Source organism: Panthera onca, chromosome E1, assembly GCF_046562875.1.
Source record: "Panthera onca isolate mPanOnc1 chromosome E1, mPanOnc1 haplotype 2, whole genome shotgun sequence".
In the NCBI taxonomy this organism is placed as follows: Eukaryota; Metazoa; Chordata; class Mammalia; order Carnivora; family Felidae; genus Panthera; species Panthera onca.
The window spans coordinates 57849295-57868182 of NC_138352.1; the positions used below are offsets into that span (position 1 = coordinate 57849295).

General features: G+C 51.9%; 1 protein-coding gene across 2 annotated transcripts; it reads right to left on the reverse strand.

Moving 5' to 3' along the window:
* Positions 1-5573: 5573 nt before the first annotated feature.
* On the reverse strand, positions 5574-18483 carry CAVIN1 (caveolae associated protein 1). 2 transcript variants are annotated; one of them, XM_060646051.3, is made up of 2 exons: positions 17830-18470; positions 5574-8092 (listed from the first exon to the last, which is right to left on the reverse strand). In XM_060646051.3, exons 1-2 carry the CDS (start codon positions 18298-18300, stop codon positions 7391-7393), a joined length of 1173 nt encoding a protein of 390 aa, XP_060502034.1. In that variant the 5' UTR covers positions 18301-18470; the 3' UTR covers positions 5574-7390. The 2 variants fall into 2 exon arrangements, with proteins under 2 accessions (XP_060502034.1, XP_081647433.1); XM_081791307.1 differs by lacking the exon at positions 5574-8092 and adding an exon at positions 10963-12731 and having other exon boundaries at positions 17830-18483.
* Between the last annotated feature and the right edge of the window lie 405 nt (positions 18484-18888).

Sequence of the window (18888 nt, forward strand, 5' to 3'; positions counted from 1 at the left end):
AAAGCATTCAATATAGCATCCGGCTCACTGCACCCCTTCAATTTATGTTAGCTATTACTATCTTACGCAAAATAAAAAATCACAAAATTGGAGAGACTTATCAGAAAGAAATTGAGATGGCTCCCAAATTTCAATAAAGAGTTGAACAGCCACACCTTGGGAAGAGCAATTTCAGGAACCTCACCAGAGAGGGTTTTTGTAGAACATCTCACTAAAGTTCTACCTTTCCTTTATTATGACCTGAGGCTGCTGCTGAAAATGTTCAGTCTCTGTGGCTGTTGGTTCAAAATTCTAAGTTGATGGCATAGAGGATTTCATTGGCCCAGAAAGGACCAGATATCCATCTTGACAAGGCAGCTGTGAACAGGGGCAGGGGTCCTGGTCACCCAGCAGAGACACAGCCCTGGAAGAAAAGGGCAGGGACTTTTCTGAGCAGAGGAGCATCCAATACCCATCAGAATTACCTGAGATAATTTTTATGGAAGTGCCTTACCCAGAAAGATGTCCTTTTCCCTCTCTGACCATCCATGGTCCACTTTGCTGCCCCCACCCCACCATCCCCATGACTTCCTAAGGTTGGGCACTTCTGCCTTTAACTTTTTTTTAAATGTATTTACTTATTGTAAGAGAGAGAGAGAGAAAGCGTGGGAGGGGCAGAGAGAGGGGGAGAGAATCCCAACCAGTCACCATGCTGTTAGTGCGGAGCCCTACACAGGGCTTGAACCCATGAACCGTGAGATCATGACCTGAGACGAAATCAAGAGCTGGACGCTTAACCGCCTGAGCCACCCAGCACTCCTGCTTTTAATTCTAAATTCCATCCTTTTCTCCCTCTGACCCCCCTCCCTTGGCAAACTCATCTATTCCTAGCACCTCAAAGGAACACCTCTCTTCTGACAACTCTTTTGTGCTGAGTCTTATTAGGTGCAGATAAATTACTTTATCTCCTGGGTCTGCAGAAACTTCCTCTGTAAAATGATTCTTACTGTTGCCTCATCTATAAAACAAAACCTCTTACAGTTCCAACATTCCATAATTCTATTAACTGTTCTTTGGTTATGCCTTCTGCTTTCCTGCCCTCTTTGCCTTTCCGCACACTGTTCCCTTTGCCTGGAGAACTTTCCCTGTCCCACATCACTGCTTTCACTTAATTACCACTTTCTGAGTACCTACAATGTTAATGGCTATCTCTTGGGTCCTGCCTGGCTCTCAACAAGTCCTCCTTTCCTGGGGCTTGCTCCTCTCCCCGCTTGCAATCATATACTGAAATGGGTCCTTTCAGCCACGTCTGTATTACATGATCCTTTCCTCCTGGCCATAGATTATTAAATCCAGGATGAACACGGATGTTAATTGCCTTAATCAGATTTTCTTTGCCAGGAATCTGGAATTTGAAACAGAGGCATAGAACCTGGGAGCCCTTAGAGTGGAGTTCCATTAATGTCAGCATGTTAGAGAAGGCTATCCATCAACTCCCTCTCAGAAGTCCCTGGAGATGCCCTGATGCCTATTCTTCCTAACTTAGCCATTCAGTGATTCCTTGGAGTCCACAGGGTATCTTGGCAGCCTTCCAACGTAAGCTCCTTTCTCCCATTTGGCCAATGTCTTTTTTTTTCTTATATTTTCAACTAAAGAACCATTAACCACTGTGATTGTATTTGAGACACTGTTAGGCTCTGGTGACACAAAAATCATCTAAAATACTGTCTCAGCTCTCTAGCAACATCTATTTGAAATCCTACCCATTTTTAGGATAGCAGCTTAGAAGCCACCTTCCTACTTTAAATGTCCCCATATTCCCCAAGCAGGATTAATCCCTTGCCAGTGTATTGCCATTGCATTTTGCTTTACCTCTCTTACAGTCATCTCTTTGAGCTCTTTTGTACATCTGCCTTTCCCACTAATTGCAAACCCTTTAAAATCAAGAGCTAGATGTGTTGTTTTTTTTTAGTTCTTGGCTCCTAGCACAGTATCACAAACAGATCACTGGGAAAGAACATCTGTTGTTTTGTCGGCCTATCATCCTCTCCCCTGTCTGTCGATAACAGCAACCCAATTTTCATTTGGGAAATCAGCCTTTCTCACTCTCTATTCCACGGTTCTAGAAGTGATACATACCCTAGATTTGGTCAGAGGCACAGTGGTTTGGATCTATGACCTAACAGGGCCAATGGACATCATATCTGTGATTCTGGCCAGAAGGATTTGGAAAGAAACCCTCTTAACTAGGGTTGTTTAGCTGTTAAGCCACAAGCCTGAAGTTATTGATGACTATCTTTACCAGCACATGGGGAAAATCTGATTATTAATAAAACAAACACAGTGGAGGGGCACCTGGGTGGTTCAGTCAGTTAAACGTCTGACTGCTGGTTTCAAGTCAGGCCGTGATCTCACCGTTTGTGAGTTTGAGCCCCATATCGAGCTCTGTGCTGACAGTGCAGAGCCTGCTTGGGATTCTGTCTCCCTCTTTCTCTGCCCGCTCTGCTTGCTCTCTCTCTCTCTATCTCTCAAAATAAATAAAAATAAACTTAAAAAACAAAACAAAACAAAACAGGGCACCTGGGTGGCTCGGTTGTTAAGTATCTGACTTTGGCCCAGGTCATCATCTCATGATTCATGAGTTCGAGTCCCGCATCAGGTGAGCTTCAGCCCTACCTCGGGTGAACCCTGCTTCCCTCTCTCTCTCCCTCTCTCTCTCCCTCTCTCTCAGTCTGTGCCCCGAATTGGGCTCCATGCTGACACCTCAGAGCCTGGAACCTGCTTTGGATTCTATCTCCCTCTATGCCCCTCCCTGGTTTGCACTCTGTCTCTCTCAAAAATAAATAAATGTTAAAAAATGTATATGTGTATTTTTATATATACAAATATATACATATATATATATATATATATATATATATATATATATACACATATGTATATCTATATATTTCTTGGAGTGCCTGGGTGGCTCAGTTTTTTGAGCATCTGACTCTTGGTTTTGGTTTAGGTCATGATCCCAGTCTCATGGAATTGAGCCCAGCATCAGTCTCTGTGCTGAACATGAAGCCTGCTTAAGATTCTCTCTCTCTCTTTCTCTCTCTCTCCCCCGCCCCTCTCCCCTGCTCTTTCTCTCTCTGTCTCTAAAATAAAGGGAAAAATATGTATTCCTCTATCTTTACTTATTCTATCTCTGTCTGGCAGTAGTGTGGAGAATGGATTGGAAAAATAATCTATTTTTAAATTATTATTTGAGAGAGAGAGAGTGCATGCATAAGCAGGGAAGAGGGGCAGAGGGAGAGAGATTCTTAAGCAGACTCCACACTCAGAGTGGAGCATGATGTGGGCTCAATCCCACCACCCTGGGATAATGACCTGAGCCAAAAATCAAGAGTCAGAAGATCAACTGACTGAGCCACCCAGGCGCCCTGGAAAGAGAATCTAAAGTCATTTCAAATACTCTGGGTGGGAGCAGATGAAGGTCTGGACCAGTCTAAGACTGACTACAGCTGTTTCCTTCTGACCCCAGTGAAAAGTTACCTCTTTGGAATAGGACTTTGAAGGTACCATTTAGAGACCTGATAACTCAATCTGAGACTGTACAGGAACTTCCTTTGATCCTGGGTCACATTTTTTTTTTTTTTAATTTTTTTTTTTCAACGTTTATTTTATTTTTGGGACAGAGAGAGACAGAGCATGAACGGGGGAGGGACAGAGAGAGAGGGAGACACAGAATCGGAAACAGGCTCCAGGCTCCGAGCCATCAGCCCAGAGCCCGACGCGGGGCTCGAACTCACGGACCGTGAGATCGTGACCTGGCTGAAGTCGGACGCTTAACCGACTGCGCCACCCAGGCGCCCCGATCCTGGGTCACATTTGATGGGATCCTTCGAGAGACAATACCCCTAGTTTATTGTCTGCTTCTAACCCATGGAAATACTGCTAATGATGGGTGGGCAAGTTCATGACTGGTTGGTGGAAAAAGGGCTTTGTAGCTATGGGACCTTGGAATTCCATAAAATCCGATTGGTAGGCAGTTGACTCTCTCATCAGTGCCTGAAACCAGCCCTCCTCCTCCCCTCAGCAGCAAGGGAAGAGGAAAAGGAGTAAATTCTGATTCAGGGAAGTTTCGGCCCCACACTGTTATGTGAAGAAGGAATGCCATGGAGCAGGAGCCAGCAGAAATGTGGCTGTTCAGAGAATTAGGACTCTTAACAAAGTGGTGCCCGGAATAACACTGGGTAGGGAAGGTACAGCCGAGTCATTCTGCTGCTGGTGGACCAGTGAGGGGCATGGCTTCTAGAAGGAAAGGGGTTTGTGTGTGTCAGGTGCTTTACTGTAGGTAGGAGAAGTAAATGATGGCCCCACTACCCCAGGGCTTTTCTGGTTTCCCTTGTCCTTATTATTCCATAGCTGGGGTCCTGACATCATTCCCTGCTTCTCACAGCTGTACATCTGGATCCCAGAGGAAGAAGGACCCTCTCCTGGCAGGAGGGAAGTTTCCAGGCTCCCGTGCTCTGACTTTTCAGCATCAGTTTTCATTTCTTTTGGTGGGAAGCCAACCCTTTCTGTGAGATTTAGAACTCCAGACTCCACTGTGCTTGTTGCTGGGGGCAGGGGCAGGGGAGTCAAATGCATGGCTCATGAGGAAGGACCCAGCTTGTTTGAGGTAGTGGCAGAAGGCTGGGTTGGAGCCCCAGGAATGACGGTATTTTCATTAGGGTGATTCTGATGCGGGCAGAACCCATGTGATGATTTGAGTCCATTGCTCTAGGAAACCCATAACTTGTGGACAAGGTAGAGCAGGCTGCTTGCTCATGGGGAAGAGAGGCTGCACAGTGAAATCAGTGCCCATCCCAGGATTTTGGGGAGAATTAAATATGCTGTGTGACTATGACTGGCACATATAACACGGACTGGAATCCTTTCTCTAGGACATTCAACCTTCTGAGTCAGGGCCTCTGATTTTTACCCTCCCCAAACTGCCTCCTCTAGGCCTATGATCTGGAAATGTACATTTGGGAGGAAGCTCAAACTGAGTAGAGTAACTGAGTGTGTCTGGAGGGCTAATGCCTTGACATCAGGGAAGTGGATCTAGACAGTACAGGGTTATAGATTCTTATCAGTCAGACTGTGGAACCAGGCTGCCTGGTTTATAATCCCAGCTCTGCCACTTACCGAGGACTTGACTTTACCAGGTACTTGACTTTAGATGAGTCACCCTGTGTTTCTTCATCTCTAAAAACAGGGATGATGGTAACACTTCACTCCCACTCCCCACCCAGGCAAATGAGGCAGGTTTAAACCAATTGTCTGTGGGCCACCTGGGTGGCACAGTCAGCTAAGCATCCACCTCTTGATTTTGGCTCAGGTCACTATCTCACGTTGGTGAGCTCAAGCCCCGCGTCTTGCTCTGCACTGACAGTGCAGAGCCTCCTTGGGATTCTTTCTCCCTCCCCCGCCTCCACCTAAACAGATAAATAAATAAATAACTTTATACCAACAGTCGTCTCCCTTTTCCCCTCCCTGGCCCCCTCCTGTCCTCTGCAACTGAGCCTATGTAACTGCCTTCAGAGAATATAATCCAACGCAGATCCTTTTAGAAAAGCAGGTTTATTGGTCGGGCTGCTCACCAGGACACAGCAACATGACAGGCTCCCCAGAGCCCACAGGAAACTGTATCTGCCCACAACTCAGGCCCCTCAGCCCATCAGCACCAAGGGACCTTGTCCCACAATCCCCATCCTCCCTCAGCTGAAGAGTCTCCAACCATCCAGAAGAGAGAAGGGAACCAAGAAAACGAGGGGAGAGAAGCAAAGCTTTGTATTGTAAAAAAAAAAGTTTGTGTCCCCAGGCTCCCTCCCTCCACCCCTTAAAACAATTAGCTGCAATTCTAAAAAGCAGAGCAGGGAAGAGGAGGCAGAGGAGGTGGGGGGAGAAGGAAGCCCTCAGCTCTCTCTGGGCTGTGCTTGAGGGGGAAGGGAGTTGTCCTACCTTCTGACAAGCCACCTTTACTGGGGAGGAACAGGGAGTACTGAAGTGTCCAGAGAAGAACCTGTCAGTGGACTACAGAAATCAGGCTTTCGGACTGGAAGTAGCATCCCTGTCACCACCACCGATCCAGGAGAGGCACCCACAAGGGTAAGGAGGGCTTGACAAGTTTTGCAGCTCCGATACTAGCTCTAGGGAAGGATCTTGAGAAGAAACTGCCAGGAGTGAGCCAAGGCTGGGTTGCTCCATACACTCTCCTCCCCTTCCCCCCTCCAGCTCTCAGCTTGGTGCCCTGGCGGTTTGCACCTTGCTCTCTTTTCCTGGCTGCCTCCCTCCTAACTCCCAGCTCTCCACAGTCTGGTGCTGCCCCCTTCTGGGACCCTCCTTTTCTGGACTTTGAGACATGGGCTGCCACAAGGGGCACCGCCATTCACATCTCAGTTAAGGGACAAAGGTGAGGCTTCCCTCTCTCTTCCCTTTGGATCATTGCTTTCTCATAACTGTCCTCCCTCCTTATTCTGAAAATTGTCCTGCTGTCCTCTGAGAACCCCTCTAAGATGGGATTCTCGTCCTGTGTTTCTCAGGCTGCTAATGAAGAGAATTCTCCTCTCTTCACCCATTTCCACTTTTTACTATTTCCCATTCTCCTTCCTAAAACCATAGCCATGCGCTGCTGCTGCGGATGCATAAACATGTAAGTGTTCTCCACACCAGCGCCCTCCTTCCCCAGGGTGGTACTTAGCTCCAGGCTTCCTTGTTGGGATGCTTTACAGATACCACCTGTGCTAGACTCTCTTTCCAGAATCACAGCTCACTCTGCCTTCTTCCCCCACTGCCCCAGGTTCTCCCAAAAGCTGCTTTTAAGTCCTTCCAGTATGGGGCTTCCGTGTGGGCAAGGGTCCTCTTTGAGATTCACTCTTTCCTTTTATGGTAACTTTGGCTTTGAAGTCTCCAGGGATCAGGATGAGGAAAAAAGAGCTCAGTGAGCAGGAATGACAGCATTGGCTGTGAGTGTGAGGTGGAGGTTAGGGGGAAGGCAGCCTACCCCAAAGGGGGGAGGGGGTGGGGCAACCATGGAAATGACAGCAATTTCCTTTAAGATCCCTGACTTGGACGACCAAGACACGGATCACTCCCCCTCTCCATTCCCACCCAGACTATGCCCAAATTGGGGCTGTTCGTAGAGGCTGCCTCCCTCTCCCATCTTAACAGCTTTAAGACTTGGAGGGGTGCACCTTGAGGGGTGGCGTTGTCAATTTAGAAACATCTCAGCCCGTTTGGGGCCGACAGAGAATGCGATAGAGAAAGTTCCGGGCGGGGGGCGGGGGGGGGGGGGGGGCGGGAGAGGAAAGGCGTGGGGAGGGGGCAGGGAGAGGCGGGGCGGGGTGGCGCGGCCTCCTGGGCAGAGCCCCGCGTCCGCTCAGTCGCTGTCGCTCTTGTCCACCAGCACGGCGTCCGACTCCTCGGTGATCTCCAGCAGCGTGTGCACGTCGGGGCTGCTCCCGCGCAGCAGGTCGGCCGCCTCGCCGCGCTCCGCGCCTCCCTCGTCGTCATCGGCACCCACCTCCACCATCTCGGTGGCCTTCAGCACCTCCACCTCGCCCTCGCGGATCTTCTTGACGTGGAAGGTGAAGGGCGGCACCTTGTACACCGCCGTCTTGGAGCGCGCGTAGACCACGTGGTCGGGCGTGAAGGACTTGCGCAGCTTGTCTCGCGAGGTCTTGAGCTTCTCGCGTCGCTCGGCGGGGACGAGGCGCGTGCCCAGCTTGTTCATGCGCTTCTCCAGCGTGTGCCGCGTCTTCTCCAGGTTCTCCTTGGTCTTGAGGCGGGTCTTCTCCAGGTTTTCGCGGGTGCGCACCTTGGTCTTCTCCATCTTCTCCTTGGAGAAGGCCTTCTTGAAGTCGTCCACGCGCCGCAGGCCGCTGCGCTTGATGCGCTCGGCGCGCGACTCCTCGATGACCTCCTCCACCTCCACCGCCTCGTCGGAGGACAGCTCGAGCGCCGCCGCGTCCTCCTCGGGCCGCTCGCCTTCGCCCAGCTCGTCGCCCTCCTTCTCGGGCAGCGCCTCCGCTTCTTTCAGCGACTTGCTGATGCTCACCTTGGCCGGCAGTTTCACTTCATCCTAAAAGGAGAGCGGAGCGGAGAGGTGAGGGGCAGAGCGGAGGGTTGGGCAGGGACGTGGGGGACACTGGACGAACCGGAGGCAGGGTGGGGGTGCTCCTGTGGAGTGCCTGGTATCCGTGAAATCGGCCTGACTCCTTCGTCGGTGTAACCCCAGAGCCTCGACCCTGAGCTGGACACACTGTGTCGGTGTCCAGTAAAATGTGTTGAATGAATGTTAACTATGCAGACAGGGCGAGGAGGGAACCGAGCTTCCGGTCAGAGATTGGCTTGTAGTGTAATTGCGCTGGGGCTGATTATCTCTGCAGCCCTCCAACCCTGTCCTATGCCCTACATCCCCCCACCTTATAGGAAAACCACTCCTTACCAATTGCGTCCCAGGGAACACAACTTTTAACTTTGGGAATGGGCAGAGCGCCCTCTGGCGCACGGAGTCCCACACTGCTCTAGCCAAGCCAAAACGCAAAGGGGTTTGGGACGCGGTTGAGGGGTGGAGGTAAGAGGGGGTGAGTTCACAGCCAGTGTCAGGTGACCGCCAGGTAGGGTAGCTTGAAGGCAAGATAAAGGGAGTGCGTTTCCCAGGCCTCAGATAATTTCAGAACCAGTTGTAGGGAAGGAGAGCTGTGCTGCGCTCATGCTCCCCACCCTTGACCTCCACATACTGATTTGCTCCAGCAGTGGTCATTCCCCCCCTTCCCCCCCCCCCCCATTGTAGAAATTGAAGGAGGAAAGAGGAGGAAGCTGGCTGGCTGGCAGCCAAGAGCATGTTTTCTCCCCAACATGGACATTAATGGTTCTGACTTCCCAGCCTTAGAATGGAAGGGAAGCATTACTTTTTCCATTCTTGTTTCTTTTTCCCCCAGACTGGAGCTCAAGGAGACAGGAATAGGGTAGTGGTCCCAGATTCCTTGAGATCTGGAGTTCAGAGCCAGTTCTTCCCTCTTCCCCTGGGAGTACCTAGCACCAACACTGTTTTCCATTCTGGGAAGATTTTCCAAGGTCTTGACTCTGGGCCAACATTTCAGAATCCCAGGATCATCCCCCACAAGAAGGTAGGGGAGGCTGATTATAGAAAGGGAAAGAGGGCACAACCCAGAACATAAACATAAACCCAGATCTCTTTGGCCCAGACTCTTTTTAGGGACTTCAGATGAAGGAATGAGAGACAGTCGTTTTGCAAAGGGTTTTCTGAAGATTGTTTCCCAGAATTGTAAGGAAATCCCACTTGAGAAAAATGAGGCAACATGAGTTGACCCCTCTCATAACACACACACACACACACGCACACACACACACGCCACTTGGTATCTCAGAGCCACCTGCTACAGAAATTCCTTCCCCAGCCCCCAACCTCTTTCCTCTTCCCTCCCATCCACATCCCCGCCAGAGTTTCCTGGTTTACACTGAAAACTAGGAACACCCCCTCCCAACTTCCTTCCCTCCCTGTCAATAGCATTAGCAAGGACAAAGACAGAAAGCTAGCTCCACCTCTTCTCCCAAACTGGGCACAGCAGTGCTGGGCATCAAGCCACCTCAAGCTCTCATTACTCAACTACACCTCCCAGCAGGCAAGGTGATCTGGGCTCAGGGCATGCTGGGACTTGTAGTCTCCACCTGCCATAGCTGGCTTGGTATAGTCATTCTGTCCATCCCTCTGCCTCTTATCATTCACAGAGGCATTGAAGGGTGTTTTCCTTGATCTCAGTATAAGGGTGTCCCAACCTGTCTTCACATTCCTTCTCATTTGCAGTTGTACCCTTTGGGTGTCCTCTTTACAGTCATGTCTCTCTGCCTGCTATTTGAGTCCTCTCTTTTACACACCATTCTACGACTCTCCATGATCGAAACTCCAGGCTACCTCTTCATCCCTCTCCACCCAGCATTTACCTGCAGCTCCACTATCAAAAACATTTCAGCTCTGATCTCTCCTTCGCAAGCCTGTCTAAAACCCCACACACGCTCCACCAAAGGGTAGTGGAGAACCCCGCCTTTCACTAAGCTCAGACAATGTGGATGGGGTAGGGAAGGATTAGGGTGATGGGCGGGGAATAATCAGGAAACAGTCCCAGCTGCTGGAAAACAAATCAACATTGTTTCCCTGCCCCACTCCTAGCATCCCTGATACCCCCCTCCCACACCCACTCCTGTCCCTCCCCACCCCCTAAAGGCTGAGCTGACTGGTTTTCCTGGCCTCTGGCTTCCTAGATTAAAGGTGTTTGCCAGCTGAACTTGGAAGTGAACAGGGCTAGGGACAGCGTTGCAGGCTTCTTGTAACCAATTCCATCTTCCTTGTTTCTGATGAAAAGTCTCAAATATAACATCAGGGAGTATTCCCAGTGAAAGGAGGTTTATTCTTGGATTTGGAGGTGTCTCCCCCAGTCCAGAAACGTATGTGGGAATATAATAACCCCATTCATTGTAGGTCTCCTCCAGAGTGATGGTTTACACCGGAGGAGCTGCCTTCTTGGTGGAACGTCCCTGGGGTGGGAGAAGAAACAACTCAACCTAAGTCCCTGGACAGTGTCCAGTAGACTGGCTCTGGAAAGGGTATACCACCATGACTTCAGCTTTTCTCCTCCATTAATGGATTTTCTCTTTTCTCCCCCTTTCCAAGCCAGGTTTCCCCTATGACTCACAGCCTTGGAGTGCTGTCTTGGGCCCACCCAGCCTGCCTGTTGCTACAACAACTACCAACACAATTCCAAAGCACCTCCCCTCACCCTGGGCCACACACTGGCCAGGCATCCTTGTCCCACCCCTACTTCCCTGGCAGAGCTCCTTCACCAAAGGAAGGGTCTCAGGCAGGGGGGGAGGTCTCTGTGTGTTCTGTTTTCACGTTTTTATTAAACAAAACCACCACTCCCAACAGGATTGGTTTCCAGAGTTACCTTTAATGACCAGGTCTGAGCAAAAGCATGCATAGATCCCTTTGCCCCCCACCAAGCACACATAGCTCTCCAACCCAGGAAGGCACCAGTCCAGGGTGAGTTTCAGGAGCCCCAGGGAGGCTCCCCGCCCCTTCTACTCCTCTCCCCAACCCTGCTGTATAAACTGAAGATCCTCTGGCTTAGGAAGAAGACTGTAATATGATTACAATTTAATCGAGCACCTATTATGTGCCTGATCCAGGCATTCACATTTGTCAGGGAAAAGGGGACAATGTCATATAGATATAAGTAGGAGCCTTTCTTTTTTCTTTCTTTCTTAAAAAAAAAAATTTTTTTTAAGTAAGCTTTACACTCAGCGTGGGGCTTGAACTCACAACCTCAAAATCAAGAGTCACATCCTCTACTGACTGAGCCAGCCAAGCGCCCCAGGAGCCTTTCTTAGCTTAGAGCTCTGTCCCCAACTTCTGCCCAGGAATGGGCAGAGAAGATGACTTTGGAGAGTTAATTCAGAGACCTAGGATCTGCTCAGAGACTAAGTTAGAAGAGGGTACTAGACTTGGGGAGAGGTGGAAGAGAGGGAAAGTTGTAAAAACTCAGGATCATTACTTTAGATTGCTGAGACAAGGGGTGAGAGAAACCAAAGGCAAAGGGTCCTTTCTGTTAGAGCAGGATTCTCAACAGGGGTAATATTGCCCCCAAGAGGGTGGAAATGGATTATTGAGGGGAGGGGGGATTTTAGTGCAATAGTTTGTAGTGCTCAGAGTCCCGGTGCATACACAGATACATAGCATATCTGTAGTATTAAGATTTCGTGGAGGAGGAGACTGGGGGAAAAGAACGTCTAAAAAGACTCCTTAGAAGGATGGTTATGGGAGGAAAAAAAAGAAGAAGAAAGAAAGAAAAAGTTGAGGAAACACTCTTGTGCTATAGGGAAGCCAAAGGATCCAAGCCAGAGGCAGCTAAAATGCCCCTCCATCCGGCCTCTCGGAGTTGGCAGCTTTTGGGTGCCCCGCCCAAGGCAGGATCTGGCAAACATAAGGGATCCCTTTGCAAAACATTTTCTAAAAAAAAATGGAAAAAATCAGTGTAAATGTTTTCCTCAGCTACAGGGAGGGGGTGGACAGGGCACAGAACAGACCCCAGGCCTGGGCCTCATGAGGGCCCTCTCCAGAGAAGCTTTGAGCCAAGCTGGCCTGTCCCAGAGGAGGAGTCAGAAGGGGAGTGGGAAGGAGAATCAGATGCCATGGCACAGTTTCATGCAATTTCATGCAGGGCAACACTGGATGCAGCTCAAGGATGGTGTTTGGAGTGTCTGCTATTAAGACAGAAACCAAGAGGTAGGGGAGGGCCCCGTCCCTTCACCTCCCACCCCATTGCACACAACACATTCCCCTGAACTCTGCATAATGCGAGAGCGTTTTCACAATGCCCGCCACCCACCCATGCTTGGAAGAGGCCTGCCATCCGGACACTGACCACTGCTAGGCAGTGAGCTGATGGTGGACTGGAGTGACCCCCCATGCCCACATCACCCCGGAGACCCTAAGTGCCCCCACCGGCTGCTGGCTCCTCTGGGGTGGGCAGAGGCACAGGCTCTGGGTAATAGGGTAGTGTCCTAGGCGTCTGGTCAAAGGGTGGGAGTTCAGGCACTGTCTCAGGCTTCAGGTCAAAGGGCTCAGTCTCAGGCAGAAGGTCAAAAGGCACGATCTTGGGTGTGGCCGGGTCAGAGGGTGCTTTCAGCTTCTTCTTGGGCTAAGATGAGGAAAAGGGGTTTAAATGGGGCTTGAGATGGGTGCGGATGGGGTTGAGAGAAAGAGGCCTTAGTGGGCATGCGGAGTTGGAGCTAGTGAGTAGGGGGAGGGGAGTACAACATGTATTAGGATGGAAAGGAACCACATTTTAAATGCTTCATCACAAGGGCCCTGGGGTTGAAAGTGGGACACACTCAAGCCCATGATTAATAAACACAATTTAAACAGACGCCTCTCTCCCTCCCTCTAGAATCTTCCCCAGTCCCATCCTTGGCCTCCTACCTTCTATCCCTACCCAGCTGTGGTCTTAGGATGATGTTATTGAAGGCTGGCGTGAGGGGGTAAGAGGCTGCTGGGGGTGGAAAAGGAGTCCTCTAAGAGGCCAGTTATTGACTCTAGCTGTGAGGCTCTGATGAGTGAAAAAGAAGGCGAGTAGGGGAACAACTCCACTGTCTTCAGAGTCCTATGCTGCTGATCCCAGTTCTTGTTATTCCCCTGGGGCAGGGTGGGCACTGGGTGCCACCCCGGATAAGGAGAGGGAGGGGCTTGGAAGAGGGATGTTCTGGCTATTTCCCTTTGGCCACATCCCCACCTCTTGCCTCCCTTGCCACCCCTCCCCCTCCCCACGCCTGGGATATCAAAGCCTAAAATGCACAGAGAAATCAGGAAAAAAACCAAGCTATTTTTATGACAGGTGGGAACCTATGTAGGTCCTACATCCTGGGGACCTAGTGTTAGCGCCTATTCTCCCTTCTGAGGGGCTGAGCTGCCACTCTTGCTTTGGACCATCAGAAGTAAGGGAGAGGGACAGTTAGGGGCATCACCAGACTCCAGTGACAGGGTAGGGGCCTACAGCCACAAAAACACAAAGCAGCAGATGCCAGCCCACCCTGTGGAGTACAAGGAGAAGGGGCAAGTGACAGGGAGGCCAAGGAGAAAGCCAGCTTGGTCCTGTCATAACTAGATGCAGAGTCCATGCCAGGGGACACCCCCATACTGGCCAGGGAGCTCCACGCCTTGTCCTCTGCACCCCTCCCCTCCCACTGTCATTGGGTCACTGTCATTGGTCATTGCCTCTACTTCGGCACTATGAGGCTGAGCAGCTAATGGCCACCAACCTTAGCCACTCTTAGCCAGTATTGCATATGTGTGCACATGTGGGTCTACACACACACACAGTAGCCTGAGTGCCAGAACCCTGCAGCTATCTCCCTTACAGAATGAAGGAGCCAGAACTAATCCTCTGTTGGAATAACCTGCACCCTGACTTCTGCTGCAGAGCCCAGGAATGGAAGGAGGAATTGGGGAATAGAGAATATAGCAGAATAAGGGGTACACTTGGATTCTTGCCCCCGCTTTGACCCTCACTAACTTAAGCGACAGTAGGCAAGTGACTTCCCCTCTCTGGGCCTCCACTTCCCCAGCTACAAAATGAAAGAGCAGAAATTGATGATCTCTGAAGTATCTTCCAGCTTAAAAGTCTGTAATGACAGAATAATGAAATATTCACAATAGTATGGTTCAATAAAATGGAACAAACCACCCCTCATCTCTGAGGTAGGTTGCCTAGCAACAGTATCCTCTCATTTCTATCAGTTGCTTACTCTGTGCCATTGCATCCCTTTTTGATTTTGACCTTTACAATAGTCACATTTTACTTACTAAAAAAAAAAAAAAGAGAGAAAGAAAAGAAAGGGAAAAAAACAGAGGGAGGAGAATTATTTTCCTTTGGTCTTAGGAATGCTTCCCAAAATACCCTCCTGCTTTGGAGCCAGTGACCAGGAAAAACTCCGCTTTTTTGAGGAAGGATGTGGTAAGCACTCTTTCCGTGGCCACTAGGCTTAGAGGGATGAGAGGGACAAGAGCCCCACATTGGAATATTTGGGGACAAAGCTTATGAGTTCTTCTGGATCGAGGGAGCCCTGATTTGCTTCAAGTCCAGGAAGAAGCTAGAAGTTAGGTTAGGATTTGGGAGGAAAAGCCAACAAGCCCTCATTCCAGCCTTGGTGCCCTCGCCTTTAAAGCCCATGAGCCTTTAATCCCTTAAGTGCTTCCTGGTTCTATCCTCAAGCCCTTGGAGTAGGTCTGATGGGTCCAAGTGTAGGTCACTGTCCCATCAAAACTGCTCCAGAAAATTTCTTTCCATTTTAGCCCCCTTTTCTGTGCTCTAAACACTAATAGTATCCAAATCATTGTCAGGAAGAGTTGGTTCTTTAATGATCAGTACCCCTCCTGTTTGTGGTGTGCCCACAATCTGCCTGATCTTCCCAGCAGTTAGTTCTCAGTCCGCTGACCCCTAGCCACTGGTAGAATTTGCTCTTTGCATTCACTGGCTGTTGCCTAGCCAGGTGTCACCTGATAGGAAGGGATGCCAAACTGCTAGTTTTTGTTAGGGAGATAGGGAAATGCCAGAGGACAGTAATGACTCAGAAGTGGGTTCAGGGTGGAGGCTCTGATATCCTGGGATGGAGGGTGCTGAATTTCATGGTGGCGGGGTGGGGGGATCAAACATAAACTTAACCTATGAACTCATTGCGCCTAGCAGTTCCTTGAATATGGGGTGAAGCCACATAAGTCATTCCTTTCTTTATCCCCCAGAAAGAAAATATAGGCGGCCAGATGACCTGATCCCACAGCGGGGGCCTTCTCCCTCCTTTCATTCTCCCCTCCACCCTGCCCCCAGTGCCACATCATCACCTCCTACATCTGCAGTGGGGAATACAGCATTCCCTCCCCTGTCGCCACTCTGGAGAACTCACACTCTCCCAGGCCTTTCTCCAAGCCTCTCTCTCAGCTTGGCCACCCAAGCATCCTACCCCTCAGCCTGACTACCATAAATGCCGCCGCCCCCAGTCTTCCCTATTAGGTCTGCCAAGGCGCAAAGCTATTTTTACCTCATTCTCTTCCCAGGCATCCAGACTCAGGGAGGAGCAGCCTGTGCTTTTCCTTTAGCAGCACAGTACCCTACACCCTCACTCCTACCTGGGACATCTGCTCTGCAGCTCAGGGAAGTGCTGTTTCAGGGAAGCCCCACCCCTGTTGCTGGAATCTTTTCCTTACCTCTGAGCTCCTCTCCAGGTTGGAACCATGTTATTTCTTAGTTATCTCTCCTGTGGTTTGGGGGCTTAGGTCCCCGGCTTGTGCCATTCTTTCTACCTCAGCCTTCTGCCTCCCACTGGCCCTGGTTTAGTTCAGATGCAGTCAAAGCCACCCTGTGATTAGACCCCCTTCCCCCACCCCCACAGACACAAGGTGTATAGAACCCTGCCAGCTGCTAAAGGGAGTCATGATGATGCCACTGGCCCCTGCACAGGAGTTTTTCTCCTCAGTACCCGCCCTTCTCTCAGCATCTCAACCTTTGACAGGTTTACCTCAAGGCCGAGAACTTTTCCAGGTTCTGCGGTCTGGGATATTTAGAGTGAGGAGGGTAACCTATCCAAGCCCTTCGTGGCAACTTTCTAGCACACAAGGCTCTGGAGAAAAGAGCTGGCTGGCTGTCCCGGACCCCTGGGTGTTCTTTCCTTAGTTCCCCCCCCCCCCCCCCCCCCAGTGCTAATCTGATCTCTTTTAAGAATCTTTCACACACACATTCCTTGGAGCAGTTAGAGTAAGTGGAAACAGCTCTAGACAAACATTTTCTACGAGATGGTGCTATATTGGGGGAGGGGGGCTCACTTCTTGAGCCACTTGGGAGGAGTCCCTGGGCATTGGAAGGAGGGGGAGAGTACCACTTCTGTCTCTGTCCCAACACCACCTCCTCAGGTGCCAGTTCGCCGTTCTCCCTGTGTCTACTGGTCTCAAACACTGCATCTCTCTTAGCTCCTCCTAGAGAGACCAAGGCAAGGACCTCACTGAATCCCAGAGGTTTACTCAGAACCTGGCTGACCAGGCCCTGGTGCAGTTGGTGAAACCACAGATCCCTGACAGGTTTTCTCTCCTAGGGGGTGTGGGAAATCTAGCCTTCCTTTTCCTTACATTCCTTCTGTAGGGAGAGGAAGGGGCAGAGGGAGCATAGACTAACCCCTTCACCCCCTTGGTCTCACCTCCTTGGGGTGGGAACAGCAACCAGGCCTGCAGGAAGCAGAGCAGGCGACACTGGGCACATTCCCACCCCACCAAAGATCACCAAGCCCTTAGCTCAGACCCACTTCTAATGGGATCGGGGAGAGATAAGCGGAGAGGACCAGCAACACTGAAATTTCCAGGTTTATTTGGGGTTATGATTAAAAAAAAAAACAAAAAAAAAACATTTTTAACAGGGCGGGAGAAACCAGGAGAGGTGCATAGGAAGCAACAAGCGGCCTGGGCGGGGCGTGGGGCGCGCCAGCCTCCTCCCGCAAGTCTGCCCGCTGCTAGGCGGTCAGGGAGGCAAGCGGGGTGATTCTCCGCGCCTAGACTGCGGGACCGGCCGGGGCCCTCTTGCACTTCTCACAACGCACCCCGCTCCCCCTCCCCTCGCGCCTGCTTCCATCCGGCAAAGGGTTCGGGCGCGCTGCCAGCATCCTCAAGGTCCTGAAAGTGCCGGGAGGGCCAGGGGCAGATCGCAGCGAGGGGACGCGGCGGTAGCCGAGGCCCACGCGAGGGCGCGGGGTCCGGGGGCGTGTGCTGGCGGTCGCGTCCCTCGCCTGGCGCAGCCCCCGCCGGTGCGTGCCTGAGCCCTGAATCACCCGCTATATCGGGCGAACAGCGCCGGAGGCCCCAAACCCGGGCCGCGCCGCCAGTGTCCGTTTACAGCGGGCCCACCGGCCGCCAGGGACCCCTGGCTTTTCCCAAAACCTCCGCCAAGTAGGTAGACTTGACAGAGCCGAGCTGGGAGCGGTCTGTGATGGGGAGCGTCCCCGAGTCCAGCCCCCTAACTAGGTTGCGAGTTTGTCACCCGAAGGAGGGGGTTAGGTGATCAGGCACGGGGTGCACAGCGCGCCCCTCCGCGCCCCACAGAAATCCGCCACCCACCCCACCCCTCTCTAGCGGCGCTCGCCGGAAGGAGGGTGGGTCCTCCGGGCCAGGCCAGGCTGGCGGGAGCTCAGCACCGCGGGCAGGTCCCCCCACCCCAAGCCCTGGAGACTCTGGGCCGGGCGCGGTCCTTCCCGCCAGCTCACCTGGTAGATCATGACTTTAAAGTTGCGGCGCCGAAGCAGCTCCGCCTCGTTGACCTCCAGCTTCTTGATCTGGCCTGCCTGGCGCTCCAGGCTGCCGCGCACGGTCTTCACGTTGACGCTGACCTTGCGCACCTTCTCCAGCAACTTGCTCACGGTGTTGCTGGTGGTGGCGTGTGCCTTGCCCAGCTTGCTCAACTCGCCCTGGATGCTCTGCACGGCGCCCTCCATCTCCGCCTGCCGTTCCTCCAACTGGGCTTGGGTCAGCTGGATCTGGTCGACGGCGCCAATGATTTTGTCCAGAAGGCTCAGCACCAGCACGCCGTTCACCTGGTCTGACTTGATCAGCTCCTCGGAGCCGGCCCCTGACGGCTCCTCCGCCGCTGGCGCCCCCGTAGGGGAGGACCCCGGGTCCCCGACTTCGGGGTACCCGGGAAGCGGCTGCTCGATGATATGGAGCTGGGTGTCCTCCATGACTACCCGGAGCCGTGCGGGGCCGGCCGGGTGGAGCTGGAGCTGGAGCCCGAGCCCAGGAGAGGAAGAAGAGCGGGAGGGGGAAAAGCGAGAAAGAGCGGAGAGCCGAGGAAACTCGAGCCACGTCCGTGCGCACCGGGACGGTGGCCAGAACTGTGGGGCGGGGAATCGGTGAGCTCCCGGGCTCCCGGGCCAAACCCCGGAATCTCGTCGCCCATTGGCTGGCCCCACCCCAGAAAGGGAGGGACCGGGGCAGAAGGGGAGACCGATGGTGGGGAAGGGGGGCGACCGAGGGGGACCCAAGAGCCGAGCGCCCCACCCTTCCCAGGATGGTTGGAATAGTTGGAGCGGAGACTAGGGCCTCGGCTGCCAGCGGAGGCCGCGCAGCGGGACTGGGGCGGAGGAATGTGAGCTGGAAAGGGAAACAGGTCCTAGAGTGGGCCTCTCCTTTTCCCTCCCGCTTTTTTTTTTTTTTTTTTTTTTTTTTTTTTTGCTTACCCACAAACCCACCTCAGCCTTTGAAGTTCTAGAGCGGGGAGTCAAATAGAACTTGAGATCCTAAAATCGTGTGGAGAATATCGTATTTGC